The sequence below is a fragment of the Taeniopygia guttata genome, chromosome 6 (genome assembly GCF_048771995.1).
Source record: "Taeniopygia guttata chromosome 6, bTaeGut7.mat, whole genome shotgun sequence".
NCBI classification, from domain to species: domain Eukaryota; kingdom Metazoa; phylum Chordata; class Aves; order Passeriformes; family Estrildidae; genus Taeniopygia; species Taeniopygia guttata.
Window position 1 is genome coordinate 20,526,460 of NC_133031.1, and position 20,855 is coordinate 20,547,314.

General features: G+C 37.0%; 1 protein-coding gene across 8 annotated transcripts in view; it reads right to left on the bottom strand.

Annotated features, from left to right (window-relative positions):
* Window positions 1–9,040: 9,040 nt before the first annotated feature.
* HTR7 (5-hydroxytryptamine receptor 7) overlaps window positions 9,041–20,855 on the bottom strand; it is a 32,842-nt gene continuing 21,027 nt past the window's right edge. For 2 of the 8 annotated variants that reach the window (XM_030276062.4, XM_030276067.4), the window contains 2 exons: window positions 19,263–20,006; window positions 9,041–13,066 (listed from right to left, as the gene is read on the bottom strand). In XM_030276062.4, the coding sequence (XP_030131922.1) occupies window positions 13,030–13,066; window positions 19,263–20,006 (781 nt within the window). In that variant the 3' untranslated portion in view covers window positions 9,041–13,029. Of the gene's footprint in view, window positions 13,070–16,432; window positions 20,007–20,855 lie in introns of those variants that run through there. The other 6 variants (XM_030276061.4, XM_030276066.4, XR_005980852.2 and 3 more) reach the window with 5 other exon arrangements.

Consider the following 20,855-nt stretch of genomic DNA (forward strand, 5'->3'; position numbering starts at 1 on the left):
CTGTATTTTTCTGGCTGTTTTTTTCCCCAGCAACTGTAGCTTCTTGTGCATGCAGAAGGCTCCTCTGATTCTGCAAGTGGAGTGTGCCGAGGTAGAGCTTTGTAGGAGTTGGATTTTACTTTCTTTACCTCTCAGGGGTTTTTGTGGCCCACGTAGCTGACAAATGCTCAGATAGGCATTCCCCGATGTGTCTTGTTTCCTTTGCCATGTGCATGGAAACATAATGCGCATAAAGACTTGGCACAGTCAGGATAAGATCAGAAGGCAGCCAGCTGTATTACTCAGGAGGTACCACAGCAACACTGCTGAATTCAAATGTTTGAACAAGCAGGAGTAATATTAAGGAATCATGGAGAAGAGCAAAAGGTAGCTCTTGGTCCTTCCTGTCAGGCTTAGCACAAATGAATTCTTCTTACACTCAGAATATGGGAGGGAATTGAGGGGAGAGCAGAGGCTGCTCGTGCTGCTGTGCTGGGCGGGTGCTGCTGGCTCTGCTGGTTTGCAGCAGCCCAGGATGGAACTGGGCTGGCCAGAAAGGAGAGTGTGCTTTGCTCTCCTCTGCTGGGCTGAGAGGGGCTTGGGGCATTGGGGCATCCGGCCTGGTTTGCAGAATGAGCTTCAGGCAAAAGGGTGTAAAAGAGAAATCTTTGCACTTGTAGGCTGTTGTAACTTTGTGACATTCTTAAATTTATGTATGTTCTCTCATTTTCCCTTATGGAAAAAGCATTAAGTGCAAAGTTAGTTACTCTCACCCCTGTAAATTTCTGCCAGGAGCCATTCTCTCAATTTTTGCCTCTCGTTTCCAGAAGTACATTATTTTGCAATTGGTTGGGCTTTTTTCCAGTTGTGTTTCTTTGGATGAACTATCCTAGCTTTGCAGTGAAGCTCTAATATATTGAGCAAGTGTATGCTGTGTGAACTTGATGTGAGTTCCTGACAAATAACCAACCATGTCTTGCGTGGATTTAAGACAGGGACAATCACATAATTCACTGTCACTGGCTCTGCCAACCACTCACATTTTTTACTTTCCAAAGCAGCAGTTAGTAAGGTTGTCTGAACAGAGCAGGACAGAAATGGTGCATGGTATGTCTCAATTTTCCCAACATTTTAATCTATACCAGAAAAAATTGAGTTGGAAGCAGAAGTGTTCCCCTATTTTCTAAGTCAAAGCTGTAGAATGCTGCATACTTGCTGTTTTAGTAGTGCACCTTCTTCAGATGGAAGCCAGCAATGTGTTCTGCACTGAAAAACCATGCCCTATTCACCTTAATCACATTGCAGCAGGTTCAGATTGTGCCCGAAAATATTTTGCGATCAAAAGAACCAGGATGATTTTTAAAAAATGCTGATATTCTTCTGAAAGCTGTCAGCATCAGAATAGCAACTGTTGGGCCCTTTCCATCTGTACTTTTTGTTGCTGGATTAATTTTAGATGTGCTGCATATGGATTATGCATAAAATGTTGCCTCCCTGCTTTTGTTGTTGCTGCAATTAACTCCACAGTAAGGAACTCTTCTGGGGATTTCATGGTCCAGCACGTGAGCCCCTCTGACAGGGCTGCTGGCTCTGGGATCACACACATACTGAAACCTTAGCTAAGAAGTAGTTATAGGTGCTCTGAAAAATGCTACTCGTGGTTCTAGAGCTGCCTGTGGCAGGGAGCTGGAGAGGCAGAGCCCCCAGCACAGATTCCATCAGCTGTGGGCTCTGTGCAGAGCTGGGTGTTAAGGTGATGCACTGGGCACCCCTTCCTCCACCTGTGGAGCTCTTGAAATTATCACACTCTGGAACTCAAATCAATTTAGATGCAAATAGCACAACTTGTTTGGTTTGTTACATTTTCCCCTTCAAATATTTTCTACTGGCATCAGGGGAACAGCAACTGATGGCTGTATGATAAAAACATGTACTCTGGGGACTGGCATCTAGTTTTTCAATGTAGATTTCCTCTGGTTTACAGCTGTTGGTTGTTTAATCAGTAATGAGGGGTCTATTGCCATTTGCATTAGTCAGTAATTCCTGAAAATAGCTAGCACAGGGAAACAGGGCATTCATGTTCTTTTGACTGAAAAAGTTGAAATCCTGCTTTAGAAAGAAAAGCCCCCCTTGGAGATAATATTCACGTAAAGTCATGTAAGTGAAGCCAAAGAACCAAATGTAGCCTTTTTAAACTTGGAACATTTTCCAGAACTGCACTATTCTTGTAAAACATGTACCAGAATAAATATTACTGCTTTTTTTAAAGCTCTTAATTAAACTTCTCATTTCTTAAATGTTGCCCCTTTTTTAAGTGTTTTTTTACTGAATGTGACAAGAATAAATGGTTTTAAATGGTTGTTTAATTAGTGGACTAACATTAGTGTTAAAGTTTTTCTTCTGGACTGTTTTCTATTCAGCATCACATCCATTTAGGGACATTATTTTTCTCCTTTTTCTCCTTATCAGTATTCTGGTGCTGCCAGTGAGCATTGGCATTTCAGCATAGATCAGTACAGCACAAAAGAATCACAAGCAAGAAATAAGTTTTAGTACAATGAACAAAATGTTTATTGTGTGCAACTTTTTCTACGTAACTAAATTTTTTATTTCAAATATAAATTCTAATTAAACATTGTAAATAGGAGCTTAAAGCCTCCTTTGCAAGGTAACTCTGCTTTACACTGAATGATGATTAGAGGAGATGCACATTAAAGTAATCTTTCTGTGGTGTTTCCTGTTAATGAATGCTAATGTGTCTCTTCAGACACTGTAGCATTACAGTTCCATTTATATGCCTTTTGGGACAATCAGATCAGGAATTAGATGGTGGAGCAAAGAGGATCTACAAAATTTTTTTCAGTGTCGTCGTATTGAATACAGAGAAAAAAAGATGGTAGAGTCAAGGTTTAGAAAAGGGAAATTTAAACATAATACATTGATGTCTTGGAGGTGTGGGTGGAATGACAGAAAGATGACACAGTCTGAATACTAGGTAAAGGAAAGCAGCAGAATCTCAAAAATAGCCATAAAGTGGTGTATTGCCACCAGAGGGCTTGTTGAAATTATTGAGTGGAGAGTAATTTAGAAATTCCAGAATTTTATAAAATATTTGGAACAATAGTGAGACTTTTCATCATCTGAACTAGTGCACTTGGGTCACAAAATGCCCAGAGCTGATCATTCATTACATGCATTCTCATAAGAAGAATTTTTTTTCTTTTTTGTCTAAATCAGTATTCTTGACATATAAGTTAGTTTATTTCAAAGATTTAAAGGCAGATTTTTTATCTGAACTTAGTACTTACCAGTGAAATAACACTAAGACTTCTGTGAGAAGAGCAGATTGTACCTGCAAGTTACAAAATCAAGCAAAAAAGTAGTTTATCTGAAATACTTTGAGGCTATTTAATTTCAGTGCATGCAAGCTGCCTTCAAATACACCTAATAGCGAAACCTTTTTGGGAATGTGCTAATAGTAATACACCAGCTTGTCACCTTGGTTAGAAACTCTTTCTTTACATAAAAATTTCCTAGGAGAAATGCAAAAATCAGATTCCCAGTCATGGCTCTGTCTCCTCCTGACAGCCAGCACTATCACTACCAAGTAATGTAATTTCATAGTCATTCCTGCCTAAATAGCTAAATGAAAAATGGGCTTTCTGATTTTCTTTACATCTTCCTGCTTCTATATCCATTCTCAAATAGCCACAAAATATTTCAGACTATCTCTTCTATTATAATTCTGCTGTTAGTATTTATGTATATGAATAAGTTCATTTTTTAATATTGGATTTTATTTAAGTTAATATTTAAAATCACTTCAATGCTAGTTAAATTACATAGAACACTTCAGGTTAAATGAAAAACCTGAATCATTCTTTAAACTACAAATGGAAGGTTTTCTCAAGTGAACTGGTACACACAAAAAGGTTTCAGAAAAAGAAAAAACTAAAGACAAAATATTTGCTGACTTTTTTTTTTTTTTTCAAAGTTGCTTCTTAAAAATCCATTGATGGGGGATAAAAGCTTGAAGGGTTATATTAATGAGCTGGTTCAAACTACAAATCTGACTCCACTGTGTTTTTAAGTGTGGTTTTAACTGCCAGGCCAGCTTTTAGTAAATATGATCTCAGATAAGATGTCCTGTTTTTAGTGTTCTCATCTGAATTCTCTGCAAAACTAAGAAAGCTTCTTTTCTTCTTTGAATCCATAGATAAAACATGCAATTATTTGTTTCTAATAACTTCTGAAGCACTGAGGAACAGAAGGACTGAGAAAATTTTCATTCAGCTCATTCAAATACTGGTCCTGTTACCATATTAAAAGTTTTATCGTTGAATAGAAGTTTTTGAAGTGCAAAACTCTCCAAGTCCCTTTTCCTTTGTGTTACTTAACAAATTAATTATAAAAGGTTGTTTTTCTTCAAATCCATTAAATTTCAGTTGCCATTCTAAAAACAGCTGGAATCTATAGCTTTAAAACAGCTTTAATCTAGCTTGGATCTGCTAATATTTAATTAGAAATGTCATTTACCAGTTACAACACTTCAATTTTAAGATTCTGAGTACATGTGCATTAAATTACATAACTTCTTGAACATCTGTATCATATCCTTTTGGTCAGCAAAGGCAAATATCAAATTTACTGTAAAGGCTTATTTAAAGTAAATTTATCTATGAATCTGTATATATTGATAATTTCTAATTAATGAGAATTAGTCCTTTTCAAAGACAGCAGGAAGTATAAATGTGAAGACTAAAACTGGTCTGTTAACTTTGGGTTTATTTTTTGCTAGCTTCAATCTTGGTTAAAAAGACTTTGAAACTTTCCATTTACCAGTATTGCACCACAGCTAAGGATTGGTCTAGCTGCTGATTTTTTAAAATACCTCAAAAGATAAAGTGAACTTATGAGAGTATAATTTTTTTTTTTGTGCTGAATAATCATCATGGAAGACCAAGAAAGTATAGGGAAAGAAACTTTTCTGACCTTTGTGACCCTTCTGTAAGAATATACTAAAATTTACTAACTACTGGCCTGGTGTACAGAATACAGGGAGGCAGGGAGGTGCACCCAGACTCAACCTTGCAACCCACAGGATGTTTTATTAATCACAGGCTCATCAACTTGAGCAGGCTGTGGGCTGGGGGGAAATCCATATTTTAAAAAAAATTATACTCTGGCTTATCTTCCTATAGAAAAAAAAAAATAATCCTTCATCTTCTATTAAACAACAAATGGAAAAAATTTGCTTCATGGGGTCTCATGGATCCAAATTGGGCAGCCAGCAATGATCTTTGTTGGCCCCAGCAAGAGGCAGAAGCTGCTTGTTTCCACTATAATCCACAAAGGGTCAATGTCTTCCAGTACCTTTCAAAGCCAAGAAGCAAAATCTGTACTACAAATTAGAAAGGCTGAAAAATTATCAAATGTCAGTTGGAGGACAGAGATACCCACATGAGTTTGTGTCCCAAGTAATCTCAGGACATTATCTCCAATAAAGTCTTAATCTTTCTGTGTGTTTTATCAGAACTAGTCAGTCTTTTCTACTACTTTGTTCACTAAATCACAATTTAGGCTCTACAGACCTTAACATGAAGATAAGAGTTTGAAGTCTAAATGGAAAAATATTTATCTATGTGAGCTGCAGTTTATGGAACTATAGCAGATAAAGAGAAATATATTTCTGGAGCTCAATCAGGTTATTTTTCTTCTGCAATCTGATGTGCTGCTTAACCAGTAAATTAGATAGGCCAATTCATGGAAATAGAGGAAACTATAATCTATTCACCACCTCTTCTAGGTGATAATTTAACAAGCAACAATTTTGTCCTGCCAATTATCTGGGATTGTTCTAAAGGGATCATTATAAAGACTAGAATGTACCTTTGTAGCAACAGAATAATTTTGAATAACATTTTAAAACTTGCTTTGATACAAAAGCTTTTATGCTCAAAGATCTGAAGATCTTTCACTCAGAAAAGTCATATTGGAGCAGAAGAATAAGAGACTGTACATTATAAAAGTCATATTAAATTCTCAGGTTTTCAGTGTTGTATTTTGAGGTTTTTTGAGTGTTACATAGGCTTCCCCTGCCAAATCCAAGCTTATAGTATGTGAAATATTAGTTTATTATATGCAACAGGTACTTTTTTAGCTTCAGTTGTAAAAGTGGAAATATTTCTGCCATCTCAATTTTGTAGATAGCTAGGAATCAGGATAAATTCATTAGGACAAATCCAAATAACAGAGATTTCTCATGAATCCCAGCTGCCAGCTGTTAGGATGTCAAATGTCTTTCATAAGGCCTCACTGAGGCAGGTAATATCACACCAGTTATGGCTGAAGAAGTGCCTCTGGTCTGAAGCCCTCCCTAGGGGAGCAGGAAGTTTTATTTTTCAGCATTTTCTACTTATGATCCTGTAGCATGATATAAAGCTCATATATGTGGCTATAAAGCTTTACCAGGAAACAGTAAATTTGAGTCCTCTTTTCTGCTCCAGGAATTTTATCCAGAATTTTGACTATACTTCTACACTGCATTCACTGGATAAAGAACTCCTTAAATGTAAATTGGCATCCTAAGTGGTAGGCTACAGAGTCATGCATTCCTTCAGTTCCTTTTTGGATAAATATTGAATTGCTTTCTGCAAAGGCTCTTCCCAGAAGGGCCAGGCAGTGCTTCTGTCCCTTGGAGCAGCTTGCAGATACTCCCAGCCTCCGAGTAAGGGGTTGTGGATCTGGTGTCAGCCTTGGTCACAGCTTTTCCATGTGCGGAGTAAGTGGTCTGAGCACTTTATGAGAGACATAGACACTGCCACAAGCATCTCTCAAAGCAGGTGAGGAGTGGCATGCAGAGCTCTGGGTGCACACTGCACATTCCCAGGCTGTGCTGGATTCCTGACCTGCACAGCTGATCATATGGCTCTGCAGACCCCTGAGCCTTGCAGGAGCTCAGAGACAGAGAAGTGGCAGTTCATACTGTGATGGCAGCTGGGTAGGGCTTTATTGGATCACAATTCCAGAAATATTTCATTTAATCCCACAAAACTTTTGCCTCAGGATAATTTTTTATTAGATATATCATCTTTCTGCTCAAAAATTATTATTTTTTGTCATATATGCATGAAAACAAGAGCTTTGTTTCACTTTGTTATCGCATTCAAATTTGAAAACAAGCTTTTCCAGCATTGAAGCTCTTAGTGATTTGAAACAAGCAACAAATTTTCTACCATTTTTCTCTTTGCTTGCTTCTTGCTTTTGCTGTCCTTTTCAAGAAAATGATCACCATATCTTTGCTTTCATAATGATTTAGATGAGAGAAAAGCTTTTTGTTGGGGTTTTGTCTCTAATGACTCACCTATAAATCATGATAATAAAATAATTCTATTTAGTTAGAATTTAGTTAGAATCTATTTAGTTAATTGCTAACCTGTTGTAAGTTGTTATCAAAATTTAGTTTCCTACCAGCAATTAATCCTCAGAAATCATATTTTATTCACTCTGTAAATCTATTGCACTGTTCATAGTGCTATTATACCTGCGACATTTTAATAACAACAGTGAAAATCAAGTCATCTTTCTGCTGACAGAACAAAAGCAGTAAATGTCAAACTAACGAATATAGAGTGGGCATATGTAAATGACCTAGGAGAGCAGAGAGGTTCTTAACATTTCTCATTTTAAGCACAGATCAACCTGAGTTTCACTGCGTGGAACTCTTATGTGGTTAATCTGCAGGGGCTGTAACTTGATCAGAAATCATTTTTAAAAGGGCTACATATTCTTGTTTAAAATTAAGTGATGTTCAGTAGATCTCCAGCTGGAGAGGACTAAAGCCCACTGAGCTCTCGCTCCTCGCCAGCCCCAGCTCGGGGCCAGCCAGGGCTGTGCTGGTCAGTGCCACATCCACGGGCACTGCCCCTGCCACGGGCACAGCGGGGCTGCTGCAGGGCCCCAGCTGCACATCTGCATTCAGGGAAGGAGCCAGGCCGGGCACACAGCTGGAACCTGCTGGTTTGCTTTGCCTTTGCTCTGGAGAACCGCACCAACACGCTCAGTGTCCCGAACGCAGCTTTTCTCTGATGTGCTTTCCCATCACGGCTCCTGCTGCTGTTTGTGTCTTTCATCTTTCCTGAATCTGGTAATTGAAACTATAAGAGATGAGATTTGCTCAGAACGACTGAGATGTTACATGAAAAACTCCTTTTTTGAGAGCAGTTTCAAAACACTCTGTCTCCTAAAAATCTCGTTTATAAAATGTTTAAAAATAAATCAAAATATAATTTCTGGCTTTCCTACAAATTAGAGAGCATTGTTGGCTTTTTTGATTCAGCTGGAAATAATTTCTGTTTTTTTGGCTAAATACCCAATTTAGATAAGGGGTATTTTTAACAAAATAATTCATATAGGTAGTCAACCGTAGGAAAATATTCTGGCTAAAGAAACAAGCAATGATTTAACAGGTCTAAAAATAATAATTAAAAAAAACACTAGCATGAATGAAATATGTTACAAAACCCCTGAATATCATTTTCTGAGGATGTCCCAAGATGGATGCCCTCTGTGCATTGAAAAGATTATCACAGACAAAGGGTTAGATTATATAATTCAAGAAGTTGGACAAAATATGCTGAATGCTCTGAGCAGTCTTCTCTGCATTGGAATGCCAATAAAATTTCTCCACATTCACCCTTCCCTGAATAGGCTTGAATAGATGAAATCAGCTTTTGTTTAGGAGCAATCAGTCTCAACCTGCTCCGTATGGCTCTTGCCACTGCTCGTTGTAGCAGCACTTGTGCTGACCAACCAAACCACGCTTTCTTCAGGAGAGTCATTAAAAATCTCTCATTCTTTCAGTTCACCACTCTCCAACAAGTATAAGTACTTTCGTCAACATTGAATTTAATACAGTAAGGATTTTCCATTAGTTGAGTTGAAAAAATGCAGACAGTTTTGTAGATGATAATGTCTTCCACGTATCTAAATTAAAATCACTTAAACAAATGGATTCTCTATTTAATGTAGCATTAGTTCAAAAAAGCACATGAAACAGGGATTAGTATGCAGTAGACTTATTTTATTGTATAAAAGTAATTACCTTTTAAATACTATCCAAATTAACATTTTAATATTCCTCTAGGCTTATACATTTTAAAAGCATAATATAACTTGGTACCTAATACAAAAGAACCCTATTTCCTTTTCTGCTAAATTAGTCTGCTGTATAAATTTGAATAATTTGCAATGTAAGTGGCAGAAATTCTTTTTCTTACAAGTAAAACTCATATTACAACAAAAGAGGCTCAATATTTTCAGCACAAGCTAATTAGAATGTGAAGAGTTTAATTTCATCATATTTGTATTTCTTGGCAAGCTACCTGGGGAAAAGAATCTCTTATGTTACCCGTCTTTATATTTTACCAGACCTTTTCAAGGTAAAATATATGACCTAAAATAGAGTTCCATCTCAATCCTCTGGTGAGTTTTGCATATTAAAAGTCCCAGCTGGCTGAAATAATACATAGAATTCACATTTATCTTTTAAAATTGAGACCATATGACTGTTTATATAGTATATGTAGATTTTTGTGCTTCCACATAACTTTTTTATCAGTGTATATTGTGATAATAAAAAACTTTCTCCTTTTATCACTGAATTTATTTTTTGCTCATGTCTGAAGCAAATGAATCACTTTGTCATATTGATAAAGCCACATAATTTAGTAAGAACTTTACCATAGAATCAAGGGGACAGCTAGGAAAAGGCTTTAAATTTGTAGACTAGAAGATTAATCTGGAAAAAAAAGGATGATAAGGGAAATGTAGGAGAGATATAATAAAGGTGTAGTAGGCTTGTCCACCAAATACCTCAGTGGTCTGTTAACCACAAGAGTATATGGGGAAAAGACAGGATCAGGTGGATAGTGAAAGATCAAGGTGTATGCAATTTTTGAAAATAATTTATTTTATTGAATGACAATGGTAACTGGTAAATGCAATGGTAACTACCATAAGGCAGCCCTGTGAAAATGCAAACTGCTCACTGTCACATCCCAGAACAGGTTTTAGGGACAGAGCTAGAGAGGCATCCTCTGCAGATCCAGGACAGGGGTTCTGAGCCTTGCTTCTGGCATCATCCACTCTGCTGTGGTTATATCCACAGCCTGGGCACTTGGATTATCTCAGTGGGAGGCAGGTCTGTGTGCTGCCTTTGTAGTGGGGGCTACAGGAACTGTGGAAAGCTCTGCTCCTTATCCCACCAGGCTGTCTCATCTCCTGACCTCTTTTGAATGGCCCTATTTCTTTCCTAATCCTCTAAAATGTGTGCATTATCTGCTGGTGTTGGGCATGCACTTAGCCTTGGGTCTCTCTCCTAGCTGCTGTGTGAGTTTGTGCATTGGTGTGAGAGGTGACAGACCTGACAGTTACAGCAGGAAAAAAAAAAAAAAGAGCTTAATTTCCTATCACAAAGTACCAGAACTGCGTAGTTCCTAATGATCTCTGTATTGCTTATGTGTCTGAAAGATCCTGGGTGAAAAACTTTTTCTGGAAAAACAGGTAGAACAGCAACTTTATAGGTCTGTGAAGCCACAGCCTGTCCTATGATAACCTCATAATTTCTGTGAGATTCTGGGAATATAATAGGTAGTGAAAAAAATGTTTATCAGGTAATGATAGATTCACTACCTTCTTTTCATGAAAGTACCATCCTAAAATACAAGGGACATGAGTGTGTGTGCTATATATATGTATAGATACATCTGCCTGGAACTGTAGCTCCCTAGCAGCTTAAAGCTCTTTCGGACTCTTTTGCCCTCTATTAAGTTCCTCTTAAAACACACATTTTCCCTTACGCTTAAAATAATGACATTAAAAACCACATAAATTTTCACAGAAAAATTTTACTGGCAGCTATTTTTTATTTGGAAATTTTTAAAATCCTTTAAAATATTAATATAATGTATATTTTTTCCATTTCACTTCAAGTTAAGGTTTTGACACAGCATCATGAACAAGGAAAATGACAGTAAAATTGCTTCATTGTCTTTGTGAAATGGATATGCAACTGAGACCATAAAGCTTGAAAATGAGTTTCAGATTATGGCCACTGCCCCTCATTTTAAGGCTTGGGTTTTTTTAAAAAAAGTAAAAAGTAAAAAAAAAGTAAACCCCTCCCCTCCTTTTTCCCCTTTATTCTTGTTACATTTGTGAAACTATCATCTCGCTTTCTCACTAGGTTCAGTTATAATATTATCTGCCATTGTAGTTTTGCCTTCAGCTGAGTTCCTCTGAATGTATTCTCATAAAATGCAACCAGAACTGGCCCACTGGCCATTGCCAATAATGTCAATTTTCCTGTTAAATAATTCAGGCAAACCAAGTAAAAAGCACTTCTGTGTCATTCCCTTTGGAAAATAAAATAAACTGTAAGACTCCTTTTGTTTCAGATGTAGAGTTCAGAGTGAGTAGTTATATCAGTAAAATACTGAAAGGAGCCTTGCTGCCCTAGTGAAATGAAAATCTGCTACTCTGGTGCTTTCATGTGACCATAGGAGTTACCTTAGGGTGTCAGGATTGTGTGTAGAAGAAGGATTAGGCTCTCTGTTCTAGGTTTTACATAGGCTTAGCATAGATTTGATTTGCTTCCTATGCTGATTCCTAGCCAATAAGAAATTCATTGGCCTGTTCTAGTATGTCTGATATGTTTAGGCAGCTATGGTGAACTTTTACATTGATATAAACAAAGGAAATTAAAGCCCCAATGACACATGTAGCCACTGGATGATTTACCAGCAGCATTTTGGTTAAACTGCAAGTAAGGGATTAAATTACCACAAATCCCACAGCTATGGAAATAAGGCAAGTGTTCATCAAGGAGTACCTTCAAACACTTTGGGAATGGGATATGCTTCTGCATTGTGCATTGTATAACCGTGCATAGTTTAGAAACTCTAAACATAGTTTAGAAGGGAAATGAATATGTGAGAAGGTCAAAAAAAACCCAAAAAATATTAAAAGCTATGCTTAAGGAACAATGCCTTGAATCCTTTTTCCCTGGGAAAAATAGTCACTTGGTCATTTATACTCACCTATTAAGTTTTTATCAAGCCAAAATTATCTGTTTTAATTATAACAAACCATTGGCAGAAATAACACCTCTTAAACATATTTCAAAAAAAAAAAAAAAATTAATTCTCTGTCTTGCTAGCCAGTAAGACAAAAAGCCAAGTGCTGTGGAAATTATCCAGCCTTTTATACATATTTGAGTTGAAATGACAGAAATTCATAAATTGTCAGGTCATGAAAATTGCATTAAAGCAAAGCAATCATATTTGTAAATTAGCTGTGGTGTAATACATGTGCATTCTAATTTTGCCTCTTAACTTTCATCACTGTGTAACTGTAAGCAGATTTTTACAAAAGTTAGGGAGAACCAATGACATATATGCTAAATAGTAACAAACATTTACTTAATACAACAGAACTCTTTAACAAAAATTGGTCTTTTATTGTTGTCATTCTCAATCCCATTGCAGGTGTACAGCATCTCTTTAACAGAAGCTCTGAAAGCATCCACGGAGACAGAATTTGCCTGAAAACCTCTATTTTTAGTACAGCAAAATACATTCAGTATCACTGGCAATCCCTGAATATGAATACCAATGTTGGGATCCACAAGCATGGTAAACATACAAATGTTCTTCTACATCGTTAAGTGTGGTGGAAATTTGTACAATGCTTTATCTTTGAGTTTTATTTGCATTCCTTCCACTCTGTGTCAAACTTATTGCTGAAATTATTTGGCTTTCTCAGGCAGAAGACTATGTAACAGCATTTTCCTCCATAACAAACAAGATGTGAGTACTTCCAATAGAAATATATCTAATTTAATGTATTGAGCTCATGGCATATTTTTAGCACACTCCCATCAAAGGAAGATGAAGTACATTTTATAAATCTATCCAGTTCTTCAGAAGCCAACTCCTCATTTTTCTTCTTCCTGGTCTGACTTGATTTTTTCTGGCTGCTTTGAAGCACACTTGGTCATGATTCTTTTTCCCTGGAGAAATCAGAACTTCTCCTGCTGTTAAAAAAGTGAATGAATTAGATTAGAAATATCCTTTAGCACCTAAAAGCTCTGACCAAATATACCACTGAAATAAATGGAAACATTTCTCAAGAGGCAATTAGATCATGTCTACTGAGATAATTCTCTAAAATCCCATACAAACGAGGAAGCTGGGGGAAAAAGGAGCATTCTGGGGACTTTCGGTGCTTTGTAGTCATCATATTTTGGGTTGTTGTGAGAACTGAGGACATTCTCAGTCTGTTTTACACAGTTCAGTGGCAAAAGCCCTAATTCCTTCATTAAATATAGGTGACCTTATTGAGAGCTCTGCATTTGGTGCAGCCTTCCAGCCTCCGGTGCCAGTACAGACCTCCACACGCTGCTACTCATGTGAGAGAGAGAGAGAAAGGAGCCAGAGCAGGAACAAAGATTCTTCCTTGCTTCCATAGAGTTGTCTCTAGACTAAGAATTACTGCAAAATCTTTGCATGGAATATACAAATTCCTGCCTCTCTTCTCAAGCTGGGTGAAGGGAAGAACCACTTTGGTACAGCAACCAGGCTGAAATGTTGTAACCCAAACATCTGCAAGGCTACAAGGCAGGGTGTCAGGGCATCCCCCTCCAGTCTTGCAGCAAGCTCCTATTCTGTCTTCTTTTAGCCCCCCTGTTCAAACCATGGAATTATTCATATCTCTAAAAGTGGCAGGAGCAGGCATTTTTACAGACAAACCTGCATGCTCATTTATTTCAAAGATTTTATTACATGAAAAAAAATCCTGGTAAAAAATTGTCCAAATTAAAGGAAGGCTGGTGATCATATCCATGTTCAAAACTAGATATAAAGGAAAGATAAAGATATTTTAAAGTCTATATTTTATGCCATTCTAGACTTTCTTTTAATGCCAGAATAAAATTCTGGATTTTATATAATTTGCCCTGGAGAATGTTGTTTGTTGTTTCTCTCTTTTCTGGGCTGATAGGAGATTATTTCAGAAATAGATATTAAAAATATTATAATTTAATAACTAATATTTTTTTAAATGTTGTTATTTTGCAGCATTAACTTTATGTGTGTAATTGAACCTCTGATTTTCTGGTAATGACAAGTGAAAGGTCCTCAGCATGATTTTCACTTGCTGCATTTACTACTTTATTTGAAAACAGAAATAAAATTTATGGATTTGGCAGCTTTTGCAACTATTGTTGGGAAGTAAATGTTCATTTAATTTTACTAAGTTTTGTATTTTCCTTGCAACCTTCTTCAGGATGGTAGATTTGACTGAGGAATCCCTGTTGTTTTTACACAGACCTGGTTAGTTTAGCAAAAGATGCCAAGTTTTCTGAGGCAATAATGACTTTATCCAGATGCATTCTTTTCTATTTTTCCATGCTTCAAAAAAGATTTTTCAAAAGGGCTGAACTAAGTATACTTCAGTGGCTTGCTTTCTCTTCTCTTGCAAAAGGTAAAAATATGTATACTGTAAACACAATTTCCTGGAACTAGCAAGACCACACAACTACTGAATTAATGAAATATTGTTGATTTTGACTGAGTAGATAGAAAAAAATGGCAAAATATTTACTCTGTCTGGTATGTTGGTTTATGAAACTGGAGATGAACTCTTCTGGAAACTTTAATACATTTGTGCGTGATTTTTTTCTGAAGTAACTTGACTAGCTCTATGTGAAAGATTGCAAAAGAGAGAAAGTACCATTTCAATCAGTAGAGTCACAAAGCTACATGAATCATCAAAATACTATCCTCAGCAATCACCATATATTAATATCTTTTAGATGTAGCTCAACGGGATTTTTTTTTAGCTTGCAGCACTGAGAAATTAATCTGGGAATCATAAGCATCTTTTCACTTTTCAGCTAATAAAAACCATTGTGTCCTTTTGGAACTATCCCTGTGTGAGAAGGGATTTGGCAAAAGAGCAGAGCAGCTGAATTTTGGGTGTGGGGAATGACAGGCCCAGTTGGCAAAAGTTTAGAAAGTGGATATAGAAAATACAATTCACTTCAGACTCATGCTGAACCCACACTTTAGTGGTGATAACAACCTTAGAAGATTTAGAACCATGAAGAGGAACCTAAGTTTGTATTTCTTGCAAATTGTAAAGATTACTCTTCTGATTCAATTTTTCTTTAGCTATTTTTAAATTTACTTGTTTGAGCCCTTCTCTTAAAAAAAAAAAAAAAATCTAGTCCTCACAATCCCTACCTTGTCAGCATTTGAAATAAGAGGTCTCTTCCACTCCAGGATATTAATAATTTTGCATATTAAAACCATTCCCCAAATTTCTTAATTTTCTCCTTTCTCTTTCTCTGTGTCTTCCCGAGAACATTTTAAAAGACAAGAATTACTTCTTAAGCAAACTGTGAAGAGGATTTGATGACACATTGATCTTGCACTGTTTTTGAGAATACTGTAATTTAAATAGGTTTTTTTCCTGAAAGATTAGAAAACTTCTATGAAAATTTAATAGCTAGGGAAAGCACAAAAATCAATGGCATGGCTTCCAACACCTTCCAGTTCTGTAACTGCAGCACCTTGGTCAGTAATCCAAAAACCTAACTCAGTAATGTTCTTTTAATAATGCTGCACTGTTTGGAGCAATGGCTGCCTGGAAACCTGTTTTCCTGCCAGGTATCAGGGGCAAAAGAGTGAGTGGATTTTGCCTGCATTATTTATAGTATGAATTTGGTAAATAATTCCCTTCTTTGTCTCATTGCAGTAGATTTATTTGCCACTCTTTGACACATCTTCCTGCAGTGGTCCTAGCTCTGAACAGAGCATGAAAAAAAACATTGTTTTTCTTTTTATGAAACTGCAATGTGAAGCAATAGAGACATAATAATAAGACAATCATCGAGTCACATGTTTTACTACTCTGCTATTTCTATTACTCCCCAGTAAGGCTGCTGCTAAACAGAGGAGTTTGGCAAGCACCAATACTGTGTTACAGTATTGGATCTAGAGGCTGGTAGGTGGTGGGAGCTGGAAAAAGTGTCAGGAATCAGGTTCCTACCACAGTCGGGCTCCTTCTTAAAAACTGTGCTAAGTGGGCAGGGGGAGTACAATTCTCACTTTCTCCCTCTTCACTTAGTGTTATGCAGGCCTGCCTGTGCTGTGCCTGGATCCTAGAGTCTTTTATTTCCATTTCTTTCACAACCCCATCTATTTGATTCAGCTTTCTGGCTTTCCTCTGGGAACACATAGGAGAGCACAGAGACCAAGAGTGTAGTCTCTTCTTGGATTTGCTACAAGCACATGTTGACATAGACTTCTCATACACCCATTTTTGTATACCCCCTTGTCAGATCTGTAGTGAAAAAAAATCTGTAAGTGAAAAAAATGCTATTGCTGCAGTTAGATACTGTGATGCAGTTCAATTTATTTATTTATCTTTAAAAAAAGGGAAATGTCTTGTACACAAATTCAAACAATTATATCTTTCTTGTTCTTCTTAAAGCCTGTTTCCATTAGAATTCTGTCTGCAAAATTTCTCTTCTTCTCAAATTCTTTGTGTGTTTGGGCAATAGGAACATTCTTCTAATCTTCTCAACTTCTTTACTTTTCCCCTCAAATACAGCTCCATCTAGAAACACCTTCCATTTTTCTATATTTTGATTTGGGTGTATGAAGAAACTTTGTTGTGTTTTGGTTTTTGGAGTTTTTTTCCTTTGGTTTTTCTTTTCTTTCCAAACACATCCAGAGATCAAATATGGATGTTTATCTCCAAAAACTTCAAGGATTGGTATAAACACCATAACAACTCTTATTCCTTCTTGAGTTCTCATTACCTGAAACAGATGGTAGAGGGAAGCTGGACTGCTGCAGGATGTTTTCCCAGAGGATAGCAATTGCCTCTAGTGACAGCTGGGCAAATGTCAATTTCTGACTCACAAGACACATATTCCATTTAAAAAAAAATCACCAAAAACATCTTATTTGGAGGAAACACAGCTTCTCAGCCTTTCCTGGAGAATAAAAATGCTGAAACTTCTGTCCAGAATTCTAAACTTTCTAAAATCACCTTCAGAGTTTTATAGTTCCACTTGGAGTCTTCCCAGATACATCTATTTGTATGTTCCTATGTATGTCCTTATACAGGAAAAAAAACTTACAGAAGGCCTCGAAAACTTCTCATTTATGCTGGAAACAAACAAACACAAAAAAGCTACTCTGATAAGTAATAAAGAAACAGCAATAATTTCATGTTTACTATGGAAAAATATGTTTGAGTTAACATGAGCTCTTCTCCATACTTCAGAGCTTGTGGAACTTCTTTGGGCTCAAATCTCTTCTTGTCCCTGTGCATAATATCAGAACATTTAAAAGAAATAGGACTGTCCCAAACCAATTTGAAACTTCTTTAGAATACTGTTTTAAAGCTGGAATGCTTTAAATGCTACAATTCTGTTCAGAAAATGAGGCCAAAATGTACTTCCTACTGTAGTGTATGAATGCACCTAAAATTACTTTAGCACGTTTCAGTTTCACGGCTCAGCAGATCAGTCCAGCTCCTGGCTCGGTGCCAGTGACAGGGTCCAGAGTTTGCAGCTCCATCTGAATGCTGGGAACAAGGGTGGGGCACAGACTGCTCCCTGCCTAGCCCAAATGAGCATCACCAAACTCATTGAAGTCACTTTGCCTTCAGACTTGAGAAAGCAGGGACAGAAGTTAGCCTAAAGTGGGATTGGATGCTGAGGCAATTTGATAATGAACATGTCTCCTCACTGATGTCCCAATATCTGAAAAAGCAGATCAAGCTCTGAAGGCTGAAGCCTTTGTTCAGTAATGTACCCTCACTCTCTGCTCCAGCTGGAACATGGTGTGCAGTGCAAACTTGGGCCAAAGAACTCATCTTGATTTTATGAGTTGTTTTGTTATTATTTTCAGTTATTATAATAGTATCTTACAAAATTGCTGCATGTTATATTAATACATTACTAGTAATATATTAATATAATCAATATGTTTATTATTAATTTTTTATTTTAAAATTGTTATACTATTTGGCCCTGCTACACTGACAGAAGAGATCTGTTAGCAAAGTCAGGAGAAGTAGGATCACATGTCTGGACAAACTGAAATGATGGTAGAAAAAGCTAGAACCAGAAAAAGTAAATTATCTTTATTCATACACACGGCAAGGCTTTAAATCACTTTAAGCACAAGTGATGATTAAAATCAGTTTTTAAGGATGAAGTCCAGATGTCTGTGAAGTCATAAGGTCTTATGTTTGTTTTTTTCCTTACTGACTTCAGAAGAGAAAGAAGTCCCAAAAAGTAGAAGAGCTTTCAAATAGACAGTAAATTAACTACTGAAGTGGCACAAGGACTAGCCATACATCACAGAAATGACTTGTACACAGACAGTCTCCCTCTAGATTAGAGAAGTGCTCAGCTGAGAAAGCCAAGAGAATTAAAGAAGGAAGAGATGGACAAAGACCAGACAGATCCTGAAATCAAGTGTAATCAGAGACATGTGTTGTGTTAGAAATACAATACAAGATTACCTGGAGTGATTTGCACAGCAGCACTGCAGCTAGCTGTGCTGCATGGCTGTATGAAGCAGTAGATGCTGGTCCGTATGACTTTACTCAAACTTTTAATCACATTGGAAGTGTAACATATTCTTTCAGTGACAGAGTTGCTGTGCAAAGGCAATATTGAATTTCACAACATGGTTCATTTCCAGGCAGTAAATTAATGTTTAATGAACATACGGGTTTTTATAATAAAGAATATGTCTAAGGAATAGAAGTTCTTTGATTTAGCTTCTTCTTTAATGATTTATTTTTGTAATACTGAAGTGGAAGGAAATTAACTTTTCATTCTCAGGTCTTTATTACAGCAAAGAACCTCTGGGACACAAGGTGCATCCAACATTCAGAGCTACTAAACATTTTTTGGACCAAACAAACAGGTTAGGCCAACTTTACCTTTTCCTCACTAACAGCTCAAATATCCTGCACTACATCCCACTTTCATCCTTGTTTATATTCCTCTTACACACAAATTCTTTAGATGGTGGTTTTGCTTTTCCAGGCTGATTAGGACTGGTGGGCTCTACCTTGTTTCCTGATGACTGCACTAACAGTGCTCAACTGGTTCTTCCTACACTTCTTTCAAACCTGTGGGGAAAAAAACCAATGTGATAAAACAACAAATGATCACAGGAGAGGATGAGTGACCTTACAGAACAAATTCTGGCTTTTCTGCAAGCTTCAGAGCCTCGTGCATGCCCGCGGCCGAGAGTTTGCGGTTGATATTCCTGTATCTGCACTGCAGCAGGTTGCGATAGGTTGTCCTCAGGTCCCGGTTGAAGAAGGCGTATATAAAAGGGTTAATGAGAGAGTTTGCATAGCCCAGCCAGAGAAATGTTCTCTCCACCCAGAGTGGGATGCAGCTGCAGGCTGTACCACAGATGAAGGGCCTTGCAGTGGAGAGGAGGAAAAAAGGCAGCCAGCAGACTGTGAAAGCCCCAACAATAATCCCAAGGGTGGTGGCAGCTTTCTGTTCTCTTTTAAAGATGGAAATGTTTTTCTTGTCATGCTTTAGGAGTCGTGAAAAATTAGTACATTCTTCAGATTCCTTGTGTTTTACAAGTCCATTCACAGAAATCCCTTCAATTTCTTCCAGACGGGGAAAACCTGTAAACTTGTGCTTAGCAGCACTCCTCCTGGCAGCTTTATAAATCTGGTAGTACATGAAAAGCATCACTGACATTGGAATGTAAAATGCAACTGCTGTGGAGTAAATGGTGTAGCCAAAGTCTTGACTGATGAGACAAACCTTTTCATCATTTACGTTCTGGGCCCAGCCGAAGAGCGGGGGGATGGTGATGGAGGCAGATAAAAGCCAGACACACAGGATCATTTTGGCCATACACTTTCCATTCTGCCTTACAGGGTATGTAAGAGGTCTTGTTATTCCCAGGTACCTGGAAGGATAACACAGAGTTACTACAGAGGGTGGGGGTTAACTGCTAAAAGCTATTCACTTACTCTGCCCTAGACCAAAATCTTGGCTAACTTTTCCATTTCATAATTTTCAGTCCTCTCTTTGTATGTACTTCCAACTTGTAAATTCATGTGTCTTTCATGTTAAAATTTATAGTGTTAGTATTCTATACAGAAGGTCTTTTATTCCAGAAGGAAATCTCCCATTGGCTATAACAAGCTGTGATTTCTATGAATTTGTCCAATCTTCATGCACACAAAGCATATTTCGGCTTTTAAGAGAATTCTGAAACCTAAATTTTATTCTGCTACCTTAAGAAATCTTGGAGTATAAAATAATGCTCATTCCACGAAGTCTATCACTTTTTGTATTGAGTGGATGGTTATAACAAGCAAGCATTCATCTTCACTCTTCTGATGTATTCAATAATTAGGAAGAGCCCTGCCACTAAGCTGAGATGATGAGTTCTCAGCTTAGTGTCTTCCTTTCCTTCCTGTTTCAGGCAGGAACAACAAGCTGCAAACTTCTACCACGAGTAGACTATTTCAGTACTAAAATAAGTCCTTTTTATCATCACTTAATTAGAAAGAAAATACATTTATTCAATTTCCAAACTTTTACTGAACAAAGTAAAAATCTGTCCCAGTTCAAGAAGACCTGGGGAAGAAAACACAGTTTTACAGAAAATAAAAATGCTTTTAAATTTTTCATAGAAAAAAAAATTAGGTCTGGTGACAACTTTTATATTTCCTAACTTTTAAATTAAGTATCTTTTTCTTACAAAAGTACTACTATGGCTCTACATAGCTGGGTAAGAATATCCTAAGTT